The sequence below is a fragment of the Microtus pennsylvanicus genome, chromosome 7 (assembly GCF_037038515.1).
Source record: "Microtus pennsylvanicus isolate mMicPen1 chromosome 7, mMicPen1.hap1, whole genome shotgun sequence".
Lineage (NCBI taxonomy): Eukaryota > Metazoa > Chordata > Mammalia > Rodentia > Cricetidae > Microtus > Microtus pennsylvanicus.
In genome coordinates this window covers 43,149,659-43,177,183 of record NC_134585.1, presented here as the reverse complement: position 1 = coordinate 43,177,183, position 27,525 = coordinate 43,149,659, and the positions used below count along the sequence as shown (strand labels likewise).

At 41.6% G+C, this 27,525-nt stretch overlaps 1 protein-coding gene across 2 annotated transcripts in view; it reads right to left on the bottom strand.

Moving 5' to 3' along the window:
• The window catches only part of Col19a1 (collagen type XIX alpha 1 chain), a 310,539-nt gene that overhangs the window by 8,757 nt on the left and 274,257 nt on the right, over positions 1 to 27,525 (bottom strand). For both annotated transcript variants that reach the window (XM_075980561.1, XM_075980562.1), the window contains 11 exons: positions 26,457 to 26,507; positions 26,327 to 26,371; positions 25,667 to 25,693; positions 21,910 to 21,963; positions 19,828 to 19,872; positions 15,320 to 15,364; positions 15,154 to 15,216; positions 11,792 to 11,827; positions 11,604 to 11,648; positions 9,498 to 9,668; positions 6,379 to 6,445 (listed from right to left, as the gene is read on the bottom strand). In XM_075980561.1, coding sequence (XP_075836676.1) covers positions 6,379 to 6,445; positions 9,498 to 9,668; positions 11,604 to 11,648; positions 11,792 to 11,827; positions 15,154 to 15,216; positions 15,320 to 15,364; positions 19,828 to 19,872; positions 21,910 to 21,963; positions 25,667 to 25,693; positions 26,327 to 26,371; positions 26,457 to 26,507 — 649 coding nt within the window. The remainder of the gene's footprint in view (positions 1 to 6,378; positions 6,446 to 9,497; positions 9,669 to 11,603; positions 11,649 to 11,791; positions 11,828 to 15,153; positions 15,217 to 15,319; positions 15,365 to 19,827; positions 19,873 to 21,909; positions 21,964 to 25,666; positions 25,694 to 26,326; positions 26,372 to 26,456; positions 26,508 to 27,525) is intronic.

The following is a 27,525-nucleotide window of genomic DNA, read 5'->3' as shown; positions in this document are numbered from 1 at the left end:
ACAGAAGAGGGCACCAGATCTCATTATAGACGGTTGTGAGCCACCATGTAATTAGTTGCTGGGAACTGAAATCAGGACCTCTGGAAAAGCAGTCAGTGCTCTTAACCTCTGAGCCATCTCTCCGGTCCCCTCTTCATTTTATTTTTTAAATAAAAACACATTTGCTTAAGGGTCTCATGCACTCCAGGCTACCCTAGAATGCCTGCTACTCTAACACATCTGGCTCAACATGCTCTGTAGCAGAGCTTTTCATTAGGGATTGTGGACTTTGTTCTGGAATTATGGAATTTACTCATTTAAGCTGATCATTTAAGTAAGAACTATTACCATGTCTTTATTAAGCTCATATATTATAAAGGATGTTTCTAATCTGATGTCTCAAACTATTCCAAAACAGCTGAGCATCTTCAGCTCAGTCTGAGACAGTGGATTAGGAATCTGTCAGCTCATGCAAGACATTTCTTGTCACTATTGAATTGTTTGTTATTAATTTCAGACAGAGCATTGCTCAGTTAAATTTTATCTCAAGAGCATACTCAGTGTTTTAGTCTGGAATTCATTTTGAGAAAAATCATGATTTCACTTGTCTATAAAGGCTGCCACGAGACTCCTTAAACTTGCTTTGGTTATATTTTATATATTCCCATTGTAAAAATCTAATATATGGGTGATTAATTTTTAAAATACAAAACTAGAAGAGGGTATAGTCTTGCCATGATAAGAAGAAGCTGGGTGGTTAATGTGTCTTCTCACCACACAATTTCTTCAAAAAAAAAACGGTCTTAGTAATTCAAATGATTTCACTGGTAAAACTAACTTGCAGCTGAGATGGCTCAGCTGTAAGGATGCTTGGCACTAACCCTGACGACCTGAGCCCAGTCCCTGGGGTCCACACGAGAGGAGGAGGCACAGACTCCGACAACTTTTCCTCTGGTCTCCACACATGTGCCAACACACATAGGTGTGCATGTGAACACACACACACACACACACACACACACACACACACACATACACACCCCCCCCCCAATAAATAAGTGTTACAAAACATGTTTAGTACCTTTAATGCCTAAACAGTTATTTGCCACCCTAATTTTCATCTCTTTAAGCTAAGAGGTAAATTTACAAGTACTTTGTTTTGGTAGGATTTTTAAGAACTTTAGCAAAACACAATTATTTTAAACAATTACTCCTAGCTGTAAATGAACTGGCTTTAAGCTACACGAAGAAACAGTCATCTAGCATAAGCTAATTAGCTCTTCTGAACCCTACCCTAATGCTCAATAATTGAAACTAATAGTTTCTTAGCATCTAAATGAATTGCGGAGGCCTGTATTCTTAATTGCCTTCCCTCTGTTTTCAGGGCTCCTTAGTCATTTAAACTGTTTTTTTGATTCTGCTTTCTAATGAGGCAGAAAATTAAAGACTTTGGAAGAGGTGTATATAAACCATTCATATTCCACCTGCCTGGGCAGAACAAGAGGAGCAGTCACAAGAGAAACGACTGGTAGGTGAGGCTGAGCACTTGGCTTCTTTGGAGAATGAAGTTCCCGTGACAAGGCAGACATTAACAGGGATTGAAGAAGTAAAGGACACTCAGGTGTCACCCAGTCCTCATCTGCCTCTTGTTTCACAAGTAGAAATTATAACTTATTTTTTCAGAAGACAATTGAATCTTTTCTCATAACTCATTCACATGTTGAGTTGCCCACGTTCTTAGTATAGCCTCATCTTATTTTCTTTTGATGCTCCGTTATGGAAGCACTAGTTACATGATAGATCAAGGGAAGTCCTCGTCACTTGATAATATTGTTTTCTTTTAGCCTTAAGGATAAAGAGTTGTCATTCACAGGATTACTAAACTGTTCTAGAAATCACTTTTGGGGGTATTTTCCATGGCTTTCCCTTATGTCTTATAATTTTGGAAAATAAAATAACATGTAGTTTTCACCTATGGGGCAATACAGCAATAATTTCTTGTGATATCTGAATTATTTCCCAGTTTCATTTAAATTGCTATTTTATATTTTGGACTCATTTATTTTATACAGTTCATAATGCTGTATTTGTTCACAGTCTTTGTAAAGTATGTTACTTTGAAATGTTGTCATGGGTAAATACAGTGAATTGAACACTCACATCTGATTTCAGTCTCCTGGGGATGCTTGAAAAACAACCAAGACACTTTTAAAATCACGAAGCTCAAGAATGAGGAGACTCTAAAAGGAAAAAAGTAGCTACACGGTTTTTGAATCTGAGGGTCAGATTGCCAAGGGATATTTGTCTTGGTATAAAGCAAGAAAACTGAGACTTTCCACTGAGAACAGAAACCAAATTTAAAATGCAAATTCTAGAGACTCAAAATGGGGATGTAAGTTATCTCTGGAAGTGAGAAGCAAAGGAAAGGAGTTGAAATAAAGTAAATAGATCAAAAGCTTAAGTATAAAGTGGTAGAAATGCTTCTCTAAGAATCTAAACATTCTATCCTAGCCCTAGCAACTAAATGGTCCCTTTCTAAAAAGGGGATGGTCTGGGGGAGGAGAAGGATGGGGAAAGTGAGGTGATTGTGTTTCCATTAAAATGTAAAATAAATTAATGAAGGGAGATAGACTGTCTCTGGATTGACAACTCCAGACTTCAGCAATACTCTGGCTTTAATACTGAAAAAAAAAATGAATAAATAAACCCCTAAAATGCTGCTGAGCTGGCAGTCAAGGTAGAAAACCGAAATGCATTCATGGAGAGACGTAAAGACACTGAAATCGAAAGACCTTCATTTAGAATGCCCAGCTGGCTACCCCATTGAAAACCATGATTGGCAAGTTCTACATTCACTTCCAACCATCAATTATGTATTTCAGAACCCATTTTTCTGTGTGAACAGACAACCACAGCTCAATAGAGATAGAGGGAATTCTGTAAGCCCCATGACTGATTCTGGTTGAGTCCCTAGTAAACAGAAGTTGTAAATGAAATTAACAGAATATGTTGTGGAAAATACTTACTGTATCTCCCATGATGTGTATCTATTGGATGATGTGTATATTCACACACACACACACACACACACACACACACACACACACACACACACCCTACTTATAGATGCATATCTATTGGATGCTGTGTCTATGCACAAATATATACACACTTATAAATATCTTACTTATAGAGAGGAAAGAGATGTTACCTTGAGAGAGTAGAATGGGATAATATGTTATACTCATTCAAATACACGTGTGTGAAAATGGAGAAAACATGGGTTTTCTGAACATTGGAAACCAAACGCAGAAATAAACCTAACTTTCCTGATCTTCCTCATTGGCAGGTCAGACTTTGAGGGTTTAAAGAGTGGAAAGAGTCTGTTAGTTTGTATACACTATTTCATAGTTTTCCATATAGATGCAAATGCTCAATTATTATAGGGTAGGTCATAGCAAAATCTATGCTTCTCTGATATGTCAAGCCTCTGATTTATGTAGATAGCATCACTGGGAGCTGCTAAGTCCTCCTAAGGACAAAAGATGCTAAGCTGAGTCATATGGATGACATCTGTCTCTGCCTTGTGTGATCTGATCACCCTACCCGCAGAAATGCTTTGACGTATTGGCCAATCAAAGTGGGAATTTAATCTAACTTTAGAATGAATGCTTGTGTATTACTATGCAGCTGGAACCCAGGTTTGAGGTCATGGAGAATCACCTCCCTCCATTACTTGGGGTTGGGAATGAGCATTTAGCATGCTGAGGGACAGGGTAGTGGCCTGTAGGACAGCCCAAGGTGAGAAGCCTGTGAGGGTCACCTATGAAGTTCAAAGGAGATTGATAAATCCCTGGAGGAGGGCTTGAAACTTGGGTCCTGGTGTAGGGTTTTACACGAGGAGCCACCTGGAATAAAGCATGCAGCAGGACCTCCTGAGGACCACCTTGGACTCCTGCTGGAGATGGGGGACCCTTCCTGAGGCTATGGCCAGGCAGGGGTGTGGAAAGACTGCAGGAGCTCCCACTGACATCTCCTCTAGTGAAAATGCTAAGAAAACAGTCAGCAGACGGGCGTGTCTGAACCCTAGCACTTACGGTACTGAGCTAGTTCACTGAAACTGTTTTAAAATGTGACAATTAATCTCTGCCTCTAGAGAAGGCTTTGTGGAAAGGGAAACCGACCTGGCAGTGCTATGATTTGTGAAAGAGGAGTTTTACCTTTTTTTCTTCTTGGAAAATGGTGTTCAGAAGCCATAGAAGAAGAGCAAATGGACTGAATGGAAATGGTTTGAGGGCAAATGAACTTAAGTGTTAAATAACCACACCGTAGGTTCAGGCGCACTTTGTGTGGGAGAAGATAGATTTGCCAGGCTGCTGTCTGGGGAGTGAGCAGGAGAGGGGATAGCACACATGGAGCTGGAGGCTAGAGATTCCAAGCAAAAAACGTTCTTTGGCTCTTTTTAATAAACCATCTTGAGGAAAAGGTTATCTGTGGCTTTGGCGGTAAACAAGCTCTCTCCAGGTTAGAGTATCCTGCCATTCACCGGGACCCTACGTGAAAGGCGTTGGGAGAGATGGGGTGAAGCTGGGGGACACAAGGATGAGAGCTCTAGAAGAGATTTTAGAAAATACCTAGAGTCAAACTTCAATAAACAGTAGATTGATAGATAGCTTATAGGTGCAGAAGGAATCCGATGACATTTGGAAAGGCCTAAGCCTGGATTCAACTTAAAATTTGAAACATTCACATTTTATTACTGCTATTACTACTAACTTATTATTTATTGTCATTGTTATAGTGTGTGTATATGCACGGCAGGTGTGCCAAGGTGTGTGCGAAGAGGTCAGAGGACAACTTGCAGGAGCCATTTCTCTCCTCCCACCATGTGGGTCCCAGAGATGGAGCTCAGGTTGTCAGTCTTGGCAGCAAGCACCCTTACCCACTGAGCCATCCTGTCAGCCCAGCTTTTCAATTCATTCAACATTTCCATCCACAATCAGAATGATAACGTGGTTATACCTTTAGAGATGACCCAAAGCTCTGGCAGCCACCTGGCCTTTCATGAATATTCTAAGCCATATTTTCAGGTTGGACCAATGTCAGAACATAAATCACTTGAATTTTATTTGATTTTGTTTTGTTTATTTAATTTAATTTTTTTTTGGTGTTGTAAGTCAAACCCAGGACCTTAGACATGTCGAGCAAGTGTTCTGCCACTAAAGCTACTTGATGTTTAATAATATCAAACATAACTTCACCTGTTTAAGGTCTTTAAAATAACACACAATTAAAAACTCTTAAAAAGTTTTCAGAAGGAAGAACCATGCTGTTAACTGATGACTCAAAATGAATGACCAGCAAGTATTAACCATTGAGAGAAAGCATTGATGGGCTGGGATGTGGCTCAGCTGGTAAGTGTCCACTAGCATACATGAAGCCCTAGGTTTAAGCGCAAGAAAAGCATTAATAACCCTGGTAGGATGGTCAAGCACTATAATCTCAGCACTTGTAAGGTAGAGGCAGGAGCATCAAGAGTTCTAGGCCATCCTCAGGCTACATAGGGAATTCAAGGCCAGCAGGGGCTATATGAGACACTGCTTTGTTTTGTTTTATAAACAATGCTATCTCGGGCTTAAATATCTAGAGCTGGGGCAGGCAAACTTACTCTGAAAGAGCCAGAAAGTGAATATGTAATTTTTTGCCGGCTACATGAAATCCGTCACATCTATTCAACTATTCACCTGTAGTCTGAAAACACTGGTGAAATATGAAAAGAAGTGAGCATGACTGTACCCCAAACCACTTTATTAGAAGCCAGATATGAATTTAGGTCATTTTAAATATGTCATTTTGATCTTTTTTAAAAATGAGGATGGGAAATCCTCTAACAAATATATAGAGCTGTCCTCAGCTTGTGGGCTGTATAAAAGTTCATCTGTAGCAGAAGGAAGTGGCCCGGAGTCTTTAGTTTGCTAACCCTGGTATAGATCAAAGGTCATTGTAACCCACCCTGGTTAAAACCTTCATAGGTAAATTAAACACCTCCCCAGGGTGGCAGGGATGGGGGAGCTGGGAGTACTCCATAGAGGAGGAAAATCAAGATGGAGTGGGATGGGTATTGAGATATTTGAAAGACAGTTACACCAACAGCACCAATAGAAGGTCCTTCATCCGTGTGGTTTACAGACAAGTGGCGCGGAAGGGAAGTTTAAAGAGAACATTTGACAGCATAAGGCAGACATTTCTGTGTGAAGGAGCTACCTCTCCATGAAATGGATCTGCTAAGGTTGCTGTCACGGAGTCATCTTTCTTGAATGTCTCTAAAGAAATTCCCCAAGAGGGAATGGGAAGTGGAGACTTGTTAAACATACGGAACTATTACAAAGCGAATCTAACCTTCAAAAATCCTTAGGACCTCTTGATTAATGTACTTTTTGATTTCTTCAAACGAAACAGCATCAGCCTAAAGGAGGAAAAAGAACGACTATTAAAAGAGAGAAGAACACAGGTGGGTGAGAAACGGAAAGGTTGGGCTTGGGAGACCTTTGCCGGTAAACATCTGCCAGGCAAAATCTCCAGGCAGTGCGCTGTTTTGGACAATGAACACTGTTTGGTCAAATGCTTGGATAAACTGAAGTTCATAGTTGCTTTACAAGTAACTGGGATTATAATCAGTGATGCTAACACTTTGCCTAAGAATGGCACATTTTCAATAGAGAACACCTGAGATACCCGAGTACCTACAAGTAGGTAAGTGTTGTCAACTGAATGCTTAGTCCTTTGCCAAGAAACCACATTTATAATAGCCTTGTTTTGTTGACATACTTTGAAATTTTCAGAAGGGATCTCTCACTTTTCAAGACTGCCAAGATTTGAAGGTATCTCAGTGCTATTCTTTGTTTGCACAGTTATTCTCTGAGGCTTCCTGTATGGCAATGAAGACAACGTAGCACACGTGAGAAGCTGTGATGTAGGGGTTCCCTCCTATGGCCAGTCACACACTTTGAGGAATGCATAACAAAGCCCAGTGGGCTGTGACCAGATGAGGGACATGGAAGATCTGTGGGAAATCTCCATGGGAGGTGATTTTCAGGCATGGTCCTGCCTATTCCTACAAATTAGGCTGATGCTCTTAATCTGTCAAAGTCCCTGTCTTGGCGAGTTCTCCATTATTCTCCCCTGATTCCTTCATCATGTTGGCATATCGAGCATATATATATATATATATATATATATATATATATATATATATATATGATAATAAGACTATGATCTTGTCCGTGCACAGCAGTCCACTCATGTAGAATGCAAGAAGGAAGAAGACAATGTGATGTCCCCATAAGGTGCTGATTTCTATTGCTCAGAACGGCTACCTTGTCTTCAAGGTGCATGGGAAAAGGTGCATGGGAAAACTTGAATGAAAGTCCTGAGAAGTCAAGGTGGACACAGGTCTCACCCCTAACCAAGGTGGACACAGGTCTCACCCTAACCAAGGTGGACACAGGTCTCACCCCTAACCAAGGTGGACACAGGTCTCACCCCTAACCAAGGTGGACACAGGTCTCACCCTAACCAAGGTGGACACAGGTCTCACCCTAACCAAGGTGGACACAGGTTTCACCCCTAACCAAGAAGCCATCTGCAGCTAATACCTGCTGGCAAAGAGAACTAACTATCAGTTTTCTCCAGTGGAGTGTCACCGGGCAACTACACTCCAGGGTGGGTCACATGTCCTGTTATCCAAGGCGAAACAAACTCAAAGGCATTTGTGTGGATTTCTTATTTGGTTTTGTTTTGTTTGAGCATTTTTTTTTGTCTTTCTGGGTTTTTGCCTACTTGTCTTGATTTTTGCTTTTGTGGGATTTTTTTTGTTTTTTGATTTTTTTGGCATTTGTTTCTTATTTGTTTTGAGAGAAAGAGATAAATTGGGTGAATTGGGTGGGTAGGGAGGTGGGGAGGATCACGGAAGGGGCAAACATGATAATATACATTGTATAAAATAGGATCAGCACATAACTTTAAATAATGGTCCAGACCAGCTTATTTCATATGTTTACAGATGATTGGTAGAGAAGCTTCTGTAAAGCAAAGGACACTGTCACTAAGACAAAAAGGTAACCCACTGACTGGGAGAAGATCTTCACCAACCCTGCAACTGACAAAGGTCTGATCTCCAAAATATATAAAGAACTCAAGAAACTAGACCGTAAAAGGCTAATCAACCCAATTATAAAATAGGGCACTGAGCTGAACAGAGAATTCTCAACAGAAGAACTTCAAATGGCCAAAAGACACTTAAGGTCATGCTCAACTTCCTTAGCGATCAGGGAAATGCAAATCAAGACAATTTTAAGATACCATCTTACACCTGTCAGAATGGCTAAAATAAAAAACACCAATGATAGCCCTTGCTGGAGAGGTTGTGGAGAAAGGGGTACACTCATCCATTGCTGGTGGGAATGCAAACTTGTGCAACCACTCTGGAAAGCAGTGTGGCGGTTTCCCAGGAAATTCGGGATCAACCTACCCCTGGACCCAGCAATACCACTCTTGGGAATATACCAAAGAAAGGCCCTATCATACAACAAAAGTATATGCTCAACTATGTTCATAGCAGCATTGTTTGTAATAGCCAGAAACTGGAAACAACCTAGATGCCCTTCAATGGAAGAATGGATGAAGAAAGTATGGAATATATACATATTAGAGTATTACTTAGCAGTAAAAAACAAGGACTTCTTGAATTTTGCGTACAAATGGATGGAAATAGAAAACAGTATCCTGAGTAAGGTAAGCCAGACCCAAAAAGAGGAACATGGGATGTACTCACTCATATTTGGTTTCTAGCCATAAATAAAAGACATTGAGCTTATAATTCGCGATCCTAGAGAAGCTAAATAAGAAGGTGAATCCAAAGACAAACATGTGGGCATCCTCCTGAATATTAACCTTCACTAGGCGATGAAAGGAGACAGAGACAGAGACCCACATTGGAGCACTGGACAGAAATCTCAAGGTCCAAATCAGGAGCAGAAGGAGAGGGAGCACGAGCAAGGAACTCAGGACCGCGAGGGGTACACCCACACACTGAGACAATGGGGATGTTCTATCGGGAATTCACCAAGGCCAGCTGCCCTGGGTCTGAAGAAGCATGGGATAAAACCGGACTTGCTGAACATAGTGGACAATGAGGGCTACTGAGAACTCAAGAACAATGGCAATGGGTTTTTGATCCTACTGCACGTACTGGCTTTGTGGGAGCCTAGGCAGTTTGGATGCTCACCTTACTAAACCTGGATGGAGGTGTGTGGTCCTTGGCCTTCCCACAGGTCAGGGAACCCTGATTGCTCTTCAAGCTGATGAGGGAGAGGGACTTGATCGGGGGAGGGGGAGGGAAATGGGAGGCGGTGGCGGGGAGGAGGCAGAACTCCTTAATAAATAAATAAATTAAAAAAAAAAGATGACTACCGGAAAAAAAAGTCACATGGTCAGTCTGAGCCAGGAGCTCCACTTACCGGCATGCCGGGGATGCCTGGAGAGCCGGGAGGGCCCTGGTGGCCAGGTGATCCTATTGAGCCCTTGCTTCCTGGGGGCCCCACAGGACCTATAGTCCCTTTCATGCCCATAAGGCCTGGTTTGCCACGTTCACCTTGTGGGCCTCTGTCTCCTGGAATTCCCTGATCACCCTGTTTGGGGAGAAAATAAGGAGTTACCCTTTCTAGTAACGCTGTGACTAATAGCAAAGTCAAGGGAAGTGCCCAAGGGAAGTGTGCGCCCACAGCAAGTGCTTCAGTTCCATGCCTTCAGTTCATGCGCGCGACTCTGGGAAGTGAGCATGAGCTGAGTGTGACGGACAGGTGCTGGAGGCCTCCCCACACTTCCCGCACTATTCCTGGGTCTGCAATGCTCTGCAAAAGACTCGCCTGTATTTCTCTTGATTTTAAAAAAAATAATGAAAATAAGTGAACAATCACAGGTATTAATGTGATCATAAGGTACTAAAGGAGATAAAGAAGCCATGTAGAAAGAAAACACATGTCTGTAATATCAATGGCATTGTCTTATAAAATGTATCAATATGTAGACTTCTCTGCTCATGTCTGCAGAAACTTCCAAGATTAAAAAATATTAACATACTTGGATCTATGATCTGTATTTTATGATCATGTGAACCTTTAATTTTTTTTTTTTTTTGGTTTTACAAGACAGAGTTTCTTTGTATAACAGTCCTAGCTGTCCTGGAACTAGCTCTGCAGACCAGACTGGCCTCAAACTCACAGAGATCCTCCTGCCTTTGCTTTCCAAGTGCTGAGATTAAAGGCATATGCGCCACCACCGCCTTGCAGAACATTTAAATTTTTATGTATGGGACCTGGTGAGATAACTGAGTTGACACCTGTCACCCATTGTCACTTCAGGCCTCAAAAAGGAGCATGGCTTCCATCACCAGACTTGACGTGTGGGTTTAATCCGCACGCGCAGGCCACAGGGTGGAGGCCGAGAACTCCTCTAGACTCACATAACTCTTTTTAAAATTTTTTCTCTAAAAAAATTTTTTGTAGTGTTTATCATTAAGAAAATTGGAGATAAAATAGCTGCTTGGAAAAAGAGGATTAGGGAAGCCATATATAGTCATTGCATATTCCTAGTAGAAAAGATGTTTACAAAACACTGCCAATCTGATTTCGAAAGAATATATACTTTACATTGATTATATGTGTACATTAAACATAAGAGTGAAACATTAAAATACATTCAAAATATCTAATGTTTATCCCTGTGTAAGGATGCATGGAAGACTTTTTCTTCTTAAATTTATGCTATCTTGTTTTTCATACTTCCATCATCACGAATTACTTGTGTAATATTTTAAAATATGCCAATAAATTAGACACCAGTACACAAACACATATATGGACACAAACATAGGAGCAGCCCTAAAAAGGACTATGTGAAGTAGCAAGGCTTGTGTAACTTACACTGGGAACACAAGTCCTACTAGGAGATTATGATTCATTACAGAAAATGCCGGTAAGTTCCAGTAGCAGCACCGGCGGCCTCCAGAGTTCTAACAAAAGTACACCCCACACCTGCGTGCGGCACTTCACATTCTGTTCCCTTACTTCTCCTCTCCATCCTCAGTTTCCCCACTCCACTTAGCGTTCCTGTGGACCAGTGTTTCTCAGCCTGGGCAGTCTTGCTCCCTGGAAGGCATTCCGTGATGCCTGGGTACTGACAGCGGAGGCATTGACGGTGCGGCTGCATCAGGCCAGGGCCAGCAATGCCAGCAGTGTTCTGCAGTATGCTAGGTGGCCAAACAGCACAAAAACTTACCTGCCTCTACGTGTCAATACCACTGTGGGTGAGAAATCCCTCAGCTGGCCAAAAGAATTTGGGTGGTGGTTGACTCAAGTGAACAAAGACCAAACAGCAGGCACACTGTCCACATGGCTTGCTCAAGTGTGGCACCCTGTTCCTAGTGGATACATTGTTTCGTGTACATCCTAACCATTTCATGTCAGGAGAACCAAAGTTGTCTACAGGCTTCCTTGTGTGGCTAAAGAGATGGATGAGTTGTATCAGACAGGTGGGAGCATCAACCACAGTAGTGATATACATACGCGCTCTCCTTTGGGGCCTCTGTCTCCAGGTTTACCCATGATGCCCTGGAAAACAGATGTCAACACTAAAAATCATTGCTTACCAAGATTTTCCATCAGTCTAACTGACCCAAAACTGGTTCTGAGGTACATATACTTAAAAAGTAGAAATTTTAAAAATTCATACCATTTAATATTTTTTCCCATACCTGAGCACCTGGTAATCCATCTTTTCCATTTATGCCCTAAAAAGATGAAAAAAAAATTATCTATCTCATGTCTATGAACAGTCATAGTTAAACACACAAAAATATGTTACATATTACTTCATATCTTGGTGAGTCTGAATGGCAAAATTGAATAGAGAATCTGTACAGCCTTGTGGCCCCAAGTTCAAATTCTGATTGCCATTTACTGGCTCCATTGACCAGGCTCAGGAATTTAGTCCATCTGATTAACACCAGCATCTTCACATACACAGTGAAGAATGTAAGAATGAGTTTACAACCAAGAAGGAAGCACAGCAACATGGACTTGTGGCGTCACCCAAGACAGCTTCCTACACCGCCTATGAAGAGTGACGGGGCCTCAAAGCATTGAATAAATGGATGAGTTGTGGAGATATTTTATGCCTCTGTTGTGCAAGACTTTTCTCTGGGATAAACCTTCCATCTTGGAGGGAAGACTCAGGATAGTTTAAAGAAAGACGGAACACTCCATCCTTCAGGGAAGCTACTTAAAATTCAGGATAAACAACCTGAAAACTTTAGGAAGTTCCTAAAACTGACCATATTCACTATGATCCTCCTTTTCAAGGTTAGATGAGCAGTAAGGACTTCTGAGAGATGCCCTTAGATTGGCTGAACTGCCTGGAAACAGTGGAAGAATTTGGAGAATGCACTGAGAGACACCCTTAGATCCGCTGACCTGCCCAGAAACAGTGGAAGAATTTGGAGAACACACTCTCCATCCTGGTGAGCTGCCTGCAGGTTGTGCACTGAGGGCCAGGGCTCCAGCTTTTGTGAGCATTACCCACCGCGATGCAGCTTTCTGGGCATCATTTGTGCTCCTGCCAGGAGCTCCTCACCTACACTCCTGTAAGTCACGCCAGTTACACTCACTAGTTCACCAAGCTGTGCTTCACAGGTGTCCTTTCTTTGCTCTGCTGTTGATTCCCTATCTGTCTGGGGAGACACTCACTGACTGACGTCTTCCTGGGATTCGCATCTCCACAACAACCTTCTAGCAGTTTTAATCCCAGGTTCCCTCTCAGCAAACACTGCCACTTGGTTCTGAGGGAATTTCATAACACGGCCAGAATGTGTTCCTACTATAAAATAAACCATCAACTGGAGAAAAATGATTATTTTTCGGTTTGAAAGAATAGTAAATGAGAGCTGGGAATCCGTAATCGTAGTTTTTGAAACTATTAGGCAGTGACATTTTTTGTTTTTATTAGAAAATGGGAACTTCTGGGATCTCTAAAAGGTATTCTGGAAGTGGTCATAAAGCCAGCCCTAATGGAGATTTGTAAAACTGACAGAATGGCCTGTTAGATACAGAGGGAGGAAAAGGGCTTGGGGTCAAATCAAATACCCAGAGCCTGGCTGCAGAAGCGGCTTTGAGATGTGATTTGAAGAGAGAGAGATGAAGGTGAGGGAGCGGCATTTCCTAGCCAGCGGGCATGGCATAGACACGCACTGGGAAAGCTTGAGAGACTTTGATTCACGGGCACAGACTCCCCAAGGACACAGCTGCAGACAGCCACCTGTTTAAGGCCGGAAACCACGCTGGCATCTGTTGCGGTTGGTAACTCAACCATAGGCTCAGGACTTCTCTGAAGCGCCCTGGGAATTCTGGAGAGCGCTTTAACTAAGGATATGTTACCTGAAGCGTATAGTTCAAAGACTTTTTTTTACCCACCAGAACACTAGCAACACAGGTAAAGCTGATTAAAGAGAGCATGAGAAACAACTGTGACGCCTGAATAAAAGATAAATCAAATGTAAAACTGGAACTCAGGTTTGAACCTTTAAATGTACATGTTTCTCTTTTTCAAAAACATCCATACACATATACAAAGAAACACGATCACATCTATGCCCCATTTCCCACCAACTCCCCATGAGTCCCTCTCAATACGACCCCTTCTCAACTTTATGTTCTCTTCTTTTGATAACAGACTAAATCCAAGCTGCATCCCTTCTATACTCCTAGGCATAGGGTGGCAGCGCCCCAGTGGGCGCTCCCTCAGACAGGAAGGAGTGCCTCCTGCAGCGATTTTCAGCAACAACCATTGCTAGCATGGAACAGTTGCTCAAAAATGTTCGTTCAATGAAAAACAATTGCCAATTGTATTATATACGGGGGAACTCAATCGCAAGCCTTTTGTGGGCTGACTCACAAGGGTTAGGGAGGAAAATTTGTCAAGGGGAGGTGACAGGAAGCTCAGAACATTATAGTGTTCACTCGGTACTTCCTATAGCCAGCACTGCGGGTCTCTTCACGCTGCATGCCACCCAACTGACTCATGGAACACCCTGGGTCATCGATCGAGCCCAGAATGACTGACTCTGAACAGCACATGCCTTTTGTTTCCTGCATTGCCACCTCTGAGGAGAGGAAGGCCAGAGAATTCATCAACTCTGAATGTCAGAGAAATAGCGAACAAAGTTCCTATGATTCATGGTACTCATTTTCAGTACTTCCCTTCCATACATGACAGAGCAAATGACCAAGACCTTCTGTAAAGAAACTTGGATAGGCTGGATAGATGACTCGGAGGTTAAGAGCACTTGTTGCTCTCCCAAAAGACTGGGTTTGGTTCTTAGCACCCATCTAATGGTTAACAATCTTCTCTAACTATATAGTTCCAGGGGATCTGATGCCCTCTTCTAGTTTCCACATGTACCAGGTACCCATATGGTACACACATATACATGCAGTCACGCATACACATAAAATAAAATACATATTAAAAGATGAAAAATCTTTAAAACAAAACCCAGAGCTTCACATGCCTCTCTCCGGCCTCAGGACACTCTCGGCTCGCAATAGGACCTAGATGTATAACTGCTGGGTGGGCGTGACTGTCACAATGTCATATCAATACACAAGCTTTTTTAGGGCTCTGGGCATGACACATTTGCAGTAATGGTTATTAATGACATTGTCAGGACAAGAACCATAGTAGGTTTTCTTCCTTAGTTTATCACACGGGCGCTATGCCAGCAAGCTGTTGGCTTCTTCCTATCTTAGGATGTGACAGGACATTTAATTTGAACTCTACTGAAGTTACTAGACCTAAGATGTTAACAATGAGTCCACTTTAGTGGCACTTACAAAAATCACATCTCCCCCCACCATTGTTTAAATGATAAAAATACCACATAGAGATCTAGGAAACTCCTGGAGGAATTCCCCTGCCAGTACCCCAAATTCAATATTTAGAACCTGTCTGCACTTCATTCTGAAGCTGCTTGCTGAGATCTTTGGTTTCTGAGGAGGAAAGTGAAGAGACAATACATAGAACATCTCTTAGGATAGCATTATCTGTGTTCTAAGTACTTACTGGTCTCCCCTCTGGTCCCTCTGGTCCAGGAAAACCTGTATCTCCAACAGGCCCTCTCTCACCCTAGAAGTGTGAGCCAAGAAAAAAGTTCATTGGTAAAAATTTCTTTAAAATAGCACCTAGATACTACAGCAGCGAGTCTGCTGCTAAATTGCTGGTAGCTTACCGGCTCCCCTGGGACTCCTGGAGGGCCTGGGGCACCAGGTTTCCCCTGTAAGAAAACCAAATAAAAATGTTAGGAGCCATCTTATGGATACCATGCATTTCTGCCTCCACAAGAGTATAGGGTACTGTCTATTTGGACTGGCACATGTTCCAGGGCACAGTAGACCCCAGAGGCTGTAAGGCACACACTACAGAGTCCTGAGCGGGAGAGGGAGCATATTATTGAACATGTACCCTCGTTGTTGGATCTCCTTAAGTCTTTTTTTCCTGGCAGTTCTTTCCTACTCTAGGCCAGTGGTTCTTAACATTCCTTTAATACAGTTCCTCATGTTGTGGTGACCACCAAGTACATTATTATTTTTTTGTTGCATCATAACTGTAATTTTGTTACTGTTATAAATTGTAATGTAAATATCTGATATGAAAATAACAAGGTATTTTCAGTGTTACAAATTGACCCAAAGGGGTCACGACCCATAGATTGAGAACTGCTGCTCTATGGTAGGAGATGGAGGTGGGAGTTTGGGGAAGGTGTACTGGTTGGGTTTTGTTGTTGTTGTTTGTCAAGTTGATGCAAACTCGGGTCATTTAGGAAGAGGAAACCGTAATTGAGAAATTCCCCCATCAGACTGGCCTGTGGACAAGTCTGTGGGACATTTTCTTGATTAATGATTGATGTGGGAGGGCCAGCTCACTGTGGGCAGTGCTACAGCTGGGCTGATGGTCCGGGGTTGTACGAGAGAGCAAGTTGAGCAAGCCATAAAGTGCACGCAGGTAAGTAGTAGCCTTACATGGTCTCTGTTTCAGTTCCTCCCTCCTGGTTCCTGCCCTGTTTGAGTTCCTGCCCTGATTTCGCTGATGGATGGGCTGTGTTCAGGACACATTAGCCAAATAAACTTCCTAAGTTGCTTTTGGTAATTTTTAAAAAATAACACCGATAGAAAGCAAAAAAGGCAGAGGTGAGAGGAATTTACGTCAAGTTCTGAGTTTCACAAGGGAGCTCTTTGTTGGTAAAATAATATGAAAAGTAAACATTTTATTTGAAAAGATGTATTTGGGTAAAAGGTGGAGGAAAATATTCCCCCCCCCCTTCAATGTGCTATGGCCAAAAGAACAAGAAGCAGGAAACCCTGGAGCAGACAGACCACAGGAAGAGGTAGGGACATGATGCCTCCACAGTTTGAATTTCACATGTGCCCTACAGGCTCATGTATGTGAACACGAGGTCCTCAGCTGCTGAGGTTTGGGGAAGTTATAAACCTTCAGGACTGTGGTTTTACTAGCAGAAATTAGCTGGCTGCTCAGAGGCAGGCCTTGAGGCTCATATCTACTTCTGGTTCCAGCTGGAGCTCTCTACTGTTTGGTCTACCGACACGTAGAAAAAACATTTCAAGTTCTTTCTGCATCTGCCCAGCCTATCCCAGCAGCCATGCCTTCCCTGCCCTGACGTACTTTGTCAATGGACTTTGAGCCTTAAGCTGCTCCATCAAGTATTTTGTCACGAGGATGGAGAACGTTACTAACACCGGGGTCTGGCCAAGGCAGGAAGTGAAGCTCAGAGCATCAGATTGAGTTTACCTTGTTATCTCTGGAAGAGGACCCCCTGCTCTCCCGGCCTACCCAGGGCTGGGAAGGATATTGTGGGGATAGAAGGGAGCAGCTGAGACTTTAAAAGGGAAGGGTCTCATTTTCAACCTGTTTTAGAATTTTGGGAGGTGAATCCCTTCAGAGAAGGGAGAAAGACGGACATTCTAGAGAAAGCCCTGGGTTACCCTGGAAACAGAGGAAAAAGACAGACTACTGTGTTCTAGGAAGGGCAGGATTGGGTATGGTGGGTCTCCACTGAATAGTCACGGCAGGCCCAACTGGCCTTAGCTTTGCTTCAACTGCAAGAATCACCTCAAGAGTTTTAGACAGTGCACAATACATCTCTGTCTCTGTCATCGGTTACAAAATTTGACGTGTACTCACTTGAAAGTGTATGGCACAGCAGCACTGAGTGCATTTATAATGCCTTGTAGCCATTACCACTTCTGTACACCCTCCTAACTGCTCTGTTTTCCAAAGACCAGTTAAAAAATACTTATTTTGAATCGCACAATTGCACATGTGTAGTCATGACAGTTTTTACCCTTCCCTAATTTAGAAGTTGCCAAGTGCTTCTAAGTGTTGTGAAGGCTGCTTTTAAAGCAAATTTATCAGCTGTGAGGTATTCAAATATATGTCTGATATTTCAACCAAACTACAGCCTTCAAAAATATTTCTGGAATTTCTCATTTAAACTATCTTTTGAAACTAATACACATACTTTAATTACTTTGCTGGTATCTGATATGGGAAGTCCTTTTGTATATGTATTGCTTTTATTGATTAATGAATAAATAAGCTTGTTTGGCCTGCGATGGGGCAGGATAGAACTAGGTGGAAAAACTAAATTGAATGCTGGAAGAAAGAAGGCAGAGTCAGTGAGATGCCGCAGGAGACAGACACACTCGAACCTTGCCAGTAAACTATGAGCCTCATGGTAAAATATAAAATAATAGAAATAGGTTAATTTAAGATTTAAGAGCTAGATAGAAATATGCTTAAGCTATTGGCCAAAAGGTATTGCAATTAATATAGTTTCTGTGTGTTTATTTTGAGTCTGGGCTGCTCTTTCAGGAGGTCCAACTAAGGAGCACTTGAATGGTGTTTGTGGGCTGGATGCTTGTATGGCCACTCGGGGATTAGGAGGAAAGTGGGAGGGACCATGCCCATGGCTCAACACAACCCACACCGCTGCCTGGGCAGGTGGTGGGATTGGGTCTGTTGTATGTAATTTTACTATGTTAAAGTTAAAACCTTTTTATTTAGACAGAAAAGGGGAGATGATGTGGGAAGGCCTTCTTTATATGTGTTGCTTTTTTGGTTAATGAATAAAGAAACTGCTTTGGCTTGAAATAGGGCAGAGTAGAGCTAGGCTGCAAAACTAAATTGAATGCTGGAAGAAAGAAGGCAGAGTCAGTTAGATGCCATGTAGCCACCACAGGGGACAGACATGCTGGAACCTTGCTGGTAAACCACAAGCCTCATTGTAAATATAAAATAATACAAATGGATTAATTTAAGCAGTAAGAGATATCTAGAAATACACTCAAGCTATTGGCTAAAGAGTATTGCAATTACTATAGTTTCAGTGTGTTTTGTTTGGGTTTGGTCTGCTGGGAATGGCCTCTGGCAACAGGTATCTAGGAATATTTCTCTGAACACAGACAATTTATGGTAATGTAGAAAGTATGTTAAAGTCACATGTAGATGGATGTAATGGGAAGATGAATTTCTTTGTGAGTATGAGAACGTGAGTGTAAGGGAAACAATTGAGATGGCATTCTGAGTATGGTTCCAAAAAGAGAGCCCCCAACGCTAATGAGGAGGAGAGTCAGATGTGTGTGGAGGGTGTAAGATTAAGTGTGAAGTCCGTTTTCATGAACAATCTTCATTGTATATAAATTCTAGAGAAAGTATTTTTCATTTTTTGCCTTGACAATTGTACACATTTTTAGTCTTGGTATGGACAAATCTAATAAAGAATGTCGTTCTCTGTAAGGTGTCTACATGATGGGTACCATTTTGTTATTTATTTTAGCTCGTTAAATGTGAGGGTGAGAGGTCCATGGACTTTTTTAGGATGGCGGTAGATGGCAATGTACGGTGGTTGGCGGTCTTAGGTTGTATACAGTGATGCTCAGTGGTGTTAGTGAAGCAGCGGTGGCGTGGGGCTGACAGTCGGGCCCCTTCTCATCTTCACGATGCTCCTGCTAATCAAGCACACGATTTCCATGAACTTTCTTGTAATATGATGCTGGACTTTCCCTGCGGGGTCAGCTGCCAAGAGGATAAATGGCCTCTTACTCATAAACCGTGACCACAAAATTTTAATGAGGGCATCACGAATGAAGATCACAATTGTCCCAAGGGCTTGCTGAAATGATTTCAACCTTTCTGGGAGCACTTCCTATTCATTTGCAAAGACCTTGATGAGATTAAAGCATTCGACACCAGAGAGCAACAAAAAATGACTGAGAGGATTGAAGCCTGGTTTACGAGAAAACATTAGCAGCAATAAAGCTCTGTTAATAACCCTGGGTGAAGTGAGCACCCAGGCAGACTGCAGTTTAATGTGGGAGCCCGATGCACATGTCCCTCAGGGAGACAGAGAACTGCTGAAATATGACAGGGACAGAGGTATAAAAAGTGAGTTTTCAAAGCTGTGCACACACACACTAATGCACAGCCATGTGTAAAATGATTTTCTCTCTTTCCATGAAAGAGACTTGGGAAGGAACAAAAGGCAAAAAGGAGGGGAACAGTCAAAATGAAGAACAGACATGCTAGAATCAAGAGCAGCGAGACAGGCTCTGGACAACTGTTGCCATCAGCCACCATATACTCAAAAACCCTTCATCACTAGCTATGGACTGAGATGGAAATGCATACCTGAAAAGCTAACATGACACAAGCCAAACTCACCGACATGCCGGCTATTCCTGGGGGACCTGCTGGGCCTCGATCTCCCTGTTGAGGTTAAAATAGAAATGGCTACTTATAATGATTGCTATATACTCTTTACTTTTATAATCATTGCTCAAATAGTAATTTGACATGCCGTTGTGGATGGAGAAAATCTCACAAGGCGCTACCCCTAGATGAAAAGTGCAGAGGGTAGGAGGGAGGGAGAAAGGGAGGAAGGAAGAGAGAGAGAGAGAGAGAGAGAGAGAGAGAGAGAGAGAGAGAGAGAGAGAGAGAAATTTTCAGTCTTCTTCAAGGATGAGCCTCCTGATTGATTATCCAACTAGAAGTGGGCAGCCCTAAACACACATTACACACACACACACACACACACACACACACACACACACACTCACAAAAGGCTACATTTATAACAAATTGTTTATATATGTGAGTAATAATGAAAAGAAGGCCATGAATTTGGGGGGAGGCAAAGGAGTTGGAGGCAGAGAGGAAGGGGTAAAAATGTTGTAAATACTTATGTGTATAATTAAAAGAAATTGGATTTGTAAAGCCTTTGTTGAATATAAGTGCTATTGTTATTAACTTGTATGAAAAAACTAGAAAAGCAGAAAAAAATGTATACACAATTCAACCTATTATATTTTCATCCTCTAAAGAACAAAGTAAATCATAGTTCTAATGAAAACCATTATTCATGCTATTACTTTGGCTTATTTCAAGAGGAAGCCATGCATTCTAACAGCTAAAGCTAGTCAATATTTAAAATTCTACACATAATAAAAATTACTACCATGACCTGAAAGATTAATCACACTGAATATCTCCTGAGAATCTCTTCTTCACCTACTCCTGTCGGATGCAGGGTTAGAATAAGAAAGACTGAGAACTAAAGATCTGTAGTTCTCCTCCAGTGACCAATCAGAAGATCCGTGCAATTGTTCTGAAAACCAGAAAGACTCGGGTGCCTTCAAGAGGCAGTGTGTTTCAGATGTGGTAGACACTGCTGTCCGTGCTGGGGATGACATGTAGAGAGCAAAATGGCAATTTTATTGAGCAGAACCCATAGCTAAAAAAAAAAAAAGCCTCACAATTTTGCTTAGGGATGTAAAAGAAGACTTGATGAAATAAAGAGATATGGAGCGTAAGACCATGCCATAATTTATAAACTTAAGGTGACTAAACGGGAATAATATACCTTGTAAGTTAATGGGAGACCCAAACAGGAAAGCTATACCTGTGGGTTAAGAGTTCTGTTTGCAGTTTTCCTCTTTGTCCTGTGAAAGTTAGAGTTTCTATTTGTAATAAAAAAAACGTCTCAGCTGGGCGGTGGTGGCGCATGCCTTTAATCCCAGCACTCGTGAGGCAGAGGCAGGCAGATCTCTGTGAGTTCGAGACCAGCCTGGTCTACAGAGCTAGTTCCAGGACAGGCTCCAAAGCCACACAGAAACCCTGTCTCGAAAAACCAAAAAAAAAAAAAAAAAGGCTCTGTCCTGTACAGGTTAAGGTTTTTGTTTGTAGTTCAAGAAGAAACCCCTGTTTGTTCTGTAGTAAGTTCTTGCAAGTTAAGGTTTTTATTTGTAATCAGGAACAAGCTCCCGTTTCTTAGATCTGATTTAAACTGCTTGCAATTCCACTTACATGACGTCCATCCTTCCTTACCATTGTCTCCTTTTAACAATGTATAACAGCCAGCTCTCTCACCTCTGGGAACACCTTATCTCTCCTATAAAAGGGACTTCAAGAGGTCAGCAGGGGCTGCTTTCTCAAATCCTGACTTAGGGGGAGACAGCTGACTTGGTCAGCCCCCAAAATACAGCTGGCTTTAATTGGACACTGAGGATTTGGTCTTTTCTCCTCTAGAAGGATCTTAATAATTCCTCCATAATTTCTTCAATTTCTGCCTCTAGGGTCCTGCGCGAGTTCCTGCCCTGACCACCCTCCCTGGAAAACAAGTCCCGTAAGTATAAAAGCTTCACCTGTTTCCTTCTCCTATACTTAATAAACATAAAGTAGTTATTGGCATAATAGCAGGTGAACATACATTTCTTAATATTGAACCAATACTGCCTCTGTGCTTACCTTTACACCAGGAAATCCTTCCAGTCCTGGCAAGCCCATCGCACCAGGCTCTCCCTGTAAATGGGAAAACGAAGCATGCAGGAGCAATGACCAAAGGTTTATAAGCAATGATTTAAAGTCGAGGTCTTTTTATTGCTCATATCCATCAACTCTGATTCCCAACCAGGCTAGTGAACGGCATCCTCTATTTTCAGGCCTTAGGTATATGAACGTAGCTCGGGAATTAAAGCTATCCTCCAGGCGCGAGTCTGTTTTCTGATTAATTATTTTTATTCTGATTAAGAATCTAATCAGGATAAATCCCTGTAGTATATTAATAACTCCAGTTTCAGTACGGATTAGAACGAGGAGCAGATTTTAATAAAGTTTGCCAATTTGGGAGACACCTGGGGTTGCTAGCTTACGATCTAATAAGATTGGACTGTTTAAGAGTGAGCGGAAGTGGAGCTCTCGAAGCAGACGGTAGCATCCTTAGCATGGATTGTAAGCACTTAGGAAGATAACCCCACGAGTGGCACGGTCAATCATTTAAGGCATTGCTCAAGCTGACAGGTACTGAAAGCGGATAGACCAGCACTTTGTATGTTCTATTGCACGGTCCCAGTCTGTCGGTCTGTAAGTAGCATTTGGAAAAATCTGTTGAAAAACACTGATGATTTGAACAAAAAAACCCATTTTGACCAAGAAAGATAAGAGTGGGTCCAGAGTGAGCTCGACAGTTGTCTGCTTCTGCAGAAGATGGGGGTTCAGTTCCAAGCATCCACAAGGTGGCTCACAACCACCTGTAACTCCAGTTCTGGGGGACATGATGCCCTCTTCTGGCCTCTTGTGGGTACAGCATACATGTGATGCTTGTACATATCAGGCACAGAAACATAAACAAATCTCTAGAAACATAGAGAAATAAGTAAAATGGAGTTATTTGATAATTTCTTGTGAATTAATTACTTTTAGCTAAAAATATTTTCTTAGGACACTGGCTGCTTTAAGGCTCACAACCCTGGCAGGTGTGGTGGCGCATGCCTTTAATCCAAGCACCCGAGAGGCAGAGGTCACATCACTGTGAGTTCCAGGCTAGCCTGATCTACAAGTGAGACCTTGTCTCCAAACAAACAAACAAACAAACAAACAAACAAACAAACACACTAGAAAAGCGAGCTTTCAAACTGTATTCTCTGTAGATGCATTTTTGCATAAAATACAGTTCTGCTTAGAAAATATTTCTAAAGCTGTAACAACCATTATTGTTTATCCCCGTATTATATAACCTAATAAATGCGTGTACAACTTGGTACATTTTATGTTTCAAACATTTTTCTTAGTGTTCACTAATAAATAACCTGTCAGTCACAAGAATAAAAAGTAAAAAGGTGTTTGGAGTCTAGTTTGGGAAGGTCTGTGTGAGGAGGCCCCGAGTTATCGATGTGTGGAATATATTCTGGTATCATGCCATCTCTTTGTTTACACTTCCGGCAGTCTTTCCTTACAACAGAAGAAGCAATCAATTAATTAATCAGCATTTGTTTGGGAGCAGATAATAATTCACTATTTAATTGAAATCACTTTGATATTGAATAACTAAAAAAGAAGTGTTCTGCATCAGGAAACCGTTCACTTATTAGTATATCCAGCTGAAGGTACCCTTTTTCTCTACAGAGGTTTATTCAGGAGAATATTATTGCTATGTGTTATATCTTGAATCTTAACTATCTTCCCAAAGTGCATGAGTTTAAGGGCTGATCTGCATGTCCTTGCACACAGACGCAGGGCTCCTGGGGACTCTGACCTCATCAGTTAACCCACTAGAGATTTATAGCTTAACAGGCTTTAGGGATGGAGCATGGTTGTAAATGAAGACTGTGTTTCATTTCCTGCCACCACGAGGCTAGCAGCTTAGCCCCACGAAGTGTTCCCTGGTCCTCTGACTCCCCACAGGCCCAACAGAGCAGCTGACAATGGACAGAAATCTTTGAAACTGTCCATCAAAACTAGTATTTCCTCCTTCTAAGTTGTTTATCTCCAGTATTTTGTCAGAGTGCACACAGCTGACTGAACATGTCAGGAACGTGAAGGATATCCAGGGAGTGCATTTCCTCCGCCCACCAATGTTGGGGTTTCAGACATGCGCGCTGGAAGGTACAGTCCTTCCATTCCTGGTTTATTCCTGTACTGTGGGGCGCTATTTCTCTATACCCAGCACACCATAGGTGGGAGATGATGATAATAGCAAGGGGTGTGTTCATGTTGTATAAATGTTCACACATTGTTTGATTCCATGACTCCATATTTCCAGTTCATATTCTAAACACAGAGACTAACCTTCAATTAGTTTTTATTCTTTGCCCTGCTGAAGCTAAGAAACATGGGGCCTAATTTCTTTCAATTTTACTCAAAAGGTCTTAGTTTTTGACCAGCTACTTTCCAGCACTAATAAATTGTAATTTATTCTCCAGGATAATATGTTTTTAAAATGTTCTCACCTTAACCTACAATTATTAATGTGAGAACATGAAAGAATGTTCCAGAAATGTCAGTGAGAAGTCTGAATTTATCTGTATAACTCAGAGGGGTGCTGTTCTACAAGATTGTAAGAAAGTAAGACTAAGGGAATTTTTATCAATATGATGAAAAAATAGAAACAAAATTGAACACCATGTTTCTAGATGAACACATGGAATAGTATTTTCAAAGATACAAACAAAGAAAGAATAACCAATCACGGAAAAAAGTCTACATAACACATTTGGGATTCAGAATATAGTACTTAGGACTTGAAGTAATTATTTTAGGGTAAATCAAATAGACATCTAATAAAAATAATATTCAGTAACAAAGATAACTTCTTTGGTAAATCTCTCTTTGAAAATATATTTATATATTAAAAGCTATTTTCTATGGTTTTTCTCTTTTATGGTTTAACATTTATTCAGACAGTTTTATCAACTTCAATTATAATAAAAAGACTGGTTTTTTGTTTATTTGTTTGTTTGTTTCAGAGCAACAGAAAGTGTTTTGAAAGCCTGTTTCAGTGTTAGGTACATTTAAGTTTCAGTTCTCTTCCCAAAGGCTGAAAGGCTATACGAACGGAACATGAAGGATGGAATATTTGCTTGAAAAGGGCATGGCAGGGAAAGAAATGCCAAAGGTTAAAGGGAATCTAATTGAATTTGGCAGAAGTTTTGTCGCGAGGCTCCACGGCTGAGGGAGATGCTGCGAACAATTATCACCCTTTGGGCAGCTTGAGGACACGATCTCCTTCTTGGCTGAGTGTTAACCTCCGGATATATTCCACTCAATAAGCAGGTTTATGACAGTCTGCACTCCCTGCAGAATAATTGCCCGAGACATGCAAAGTAAATAAACAGTCCTTTCCCCTTTTCTTGCTGGCGAGATGTCAGACATATTAAGGAATTTCTCTCCCTTAAGTATTTTTCTTCTACGTGCTACTTAAAACTGAATCAATCACCAAAAGAAGGCCATTAGAGAGAAGGTTCCATTTGTCAAGAGCCTTATATGTGCCTTCCTATATCAGAGGATGATTTTTAAACCTGCTGATGGAAAGAGTCCCTCAAGGGCAGGGACAGCATCCGCACTAATGCATCCTGAAAACAAAGGACGCGTTAGCTGGCATATCTCCACCTGCTTGCTTGTCTCTGACACCTTAACTGAGACACAGCTAAGACAGCAGGCCGCCTTTGCTTGGTTACCCTTTGCAGTGTTAACCAAGACTACCGCACAGAGGTAAGCGCATACATACCACTGGGCCGGGATCACCTTTTGGGCCCTAGAAGAAAAGCATACAAAGATGTCTTAATTGTTATGAAAACACAGTTACAGAATCTGAGGCATTTTTTTTTTCTTCAAAATGCCCATTAACAAATGTAAGGATGGTATATATTTTGCTGAAGTTTGGATTTGAAGAATAAAATTAAGAAATGTGACTTGGGGACGAGAGGAATTGCAGCTCAATGGTTAAGAGTGCATAATTCTCTTCCAGAGTACCTAAGTTCAGGGCTCGGCACCCATGACGGGTGGTTCTAGCTCCAGGAAATCTAGCATCCTCTTCTGGCTTCTATAGGCATTGTGTGTATATCCCATGCATATACTTACATACACACCACTCACAATAAAAAACTCTAAAGAAGCAATATGTTGCTATTTCTGTGAGCATGATTAGACGTTGATTAGAACTGAGTTTTGCAATGAAAAAGTGGCACTATGCTAAATATTTTCCATTAGAAAAGTTTTGTGAAATTTTTCTTTTATTTAAATTGATTTCACTTATTATTTACTCTGTCTGTAAAATTTGGTTACATTTGTGGCGTTCAGTTTTCAGTGAGCTTGAGAGATCCCCCCCCCCAATCAATCGTTACTGTGGTCTAGCTAAAGCAACTTCAAGATATTCATCTGTACTTACAGGGGGTCCCGGGGGTCCTGGGTAACTGGGAACATTCATTCCTCCCTTCAAAGGAAGAAAAAAGAGATAAGAAGAAAATACAGAACCCGACAAGGGGAAAATGACCGCAGGTAACTAGGCATGGAGATACCTGGATTTTGTACAAACTGCTCATGCCGTTTCCTTCATTGAGCGGGACACCCTTAGGGAAGAAAGGAGATGCGGAAGTGAGCGTTTGAACCTCAGTCATTTTACCAAATGGCATTCTTCTGATTCTTATTTTTCTACTTAAGTTTTTCTATTCTATACTTAAAGTGGATTTGATATAACAAACAAGCTATCATCGTGTCTCAATGTCTCAAAACGGGAAAGCGGGAAAAAGGAGCCTGAGCCACGCCTGGAGCACCTGGATGTTTCCTGTTTGGGTTTGAGTAGTGTTCAAGTCTGCAGATGAGGCACTAATGTATTCAGAGGGAAAATATTATTTGCTCATTAAAATTCAGTTTCTGAGTCGCCAATTTGCGTGTTTACAGCCTGCTGACCTGCAGGCAGCGTGTAGTAAGACTGATGAAGATGTGAACAGGGAACGATTTGGTACTGCAAAGTGAGGCTTTCCTACAGTATCTTCAAACCAAACAGAAATCTGAGGTGAACTGGAGGACAGCTTCACTCACAATCCTGTGTCGGCACTTCTACAGAAAACATACCTAATACCTGGGGAATATGGAGAAAAAAAAAAGAGAGAGAGAGAGAACCCATAGTACAGTTTGAAAATTTCCATCCATGTTAGCATGGGGAAAATGCACATGAAACATTCAGTTTGGAAGCACCTAGAAAGGACATCAAAGTCTTAGATTAAATATTCAAGTGGTTATTTTCATTTTTTGGTATTTTTTTAATATCTCAGAAGCAAAAACGAAGAAGCCATCATTTCATAGCCGCTTGGGGATAATGGTGGTGTGCCCAGCGAGCACGGTTCTCACGCATCTGCAAAACAGCAGGGAGGGAAGAAAAAGCTCTGCCTGTTTCTTCTTCTGCTCTCGTTCATTGGGGAATAACTGAGCGGGGGCTATATTTTAGTATGCTATGCCCGGAGAAGACGTAAAAGACTTAGGAGACCTCTAAGAAAGTTTCCCAGAGAAGATGTACAATCTGTCTCAGAAATGAATATTTTTGAAGAATCCAGAAACAAGAGGAAGATTTATTAAGCCTGATAAAAA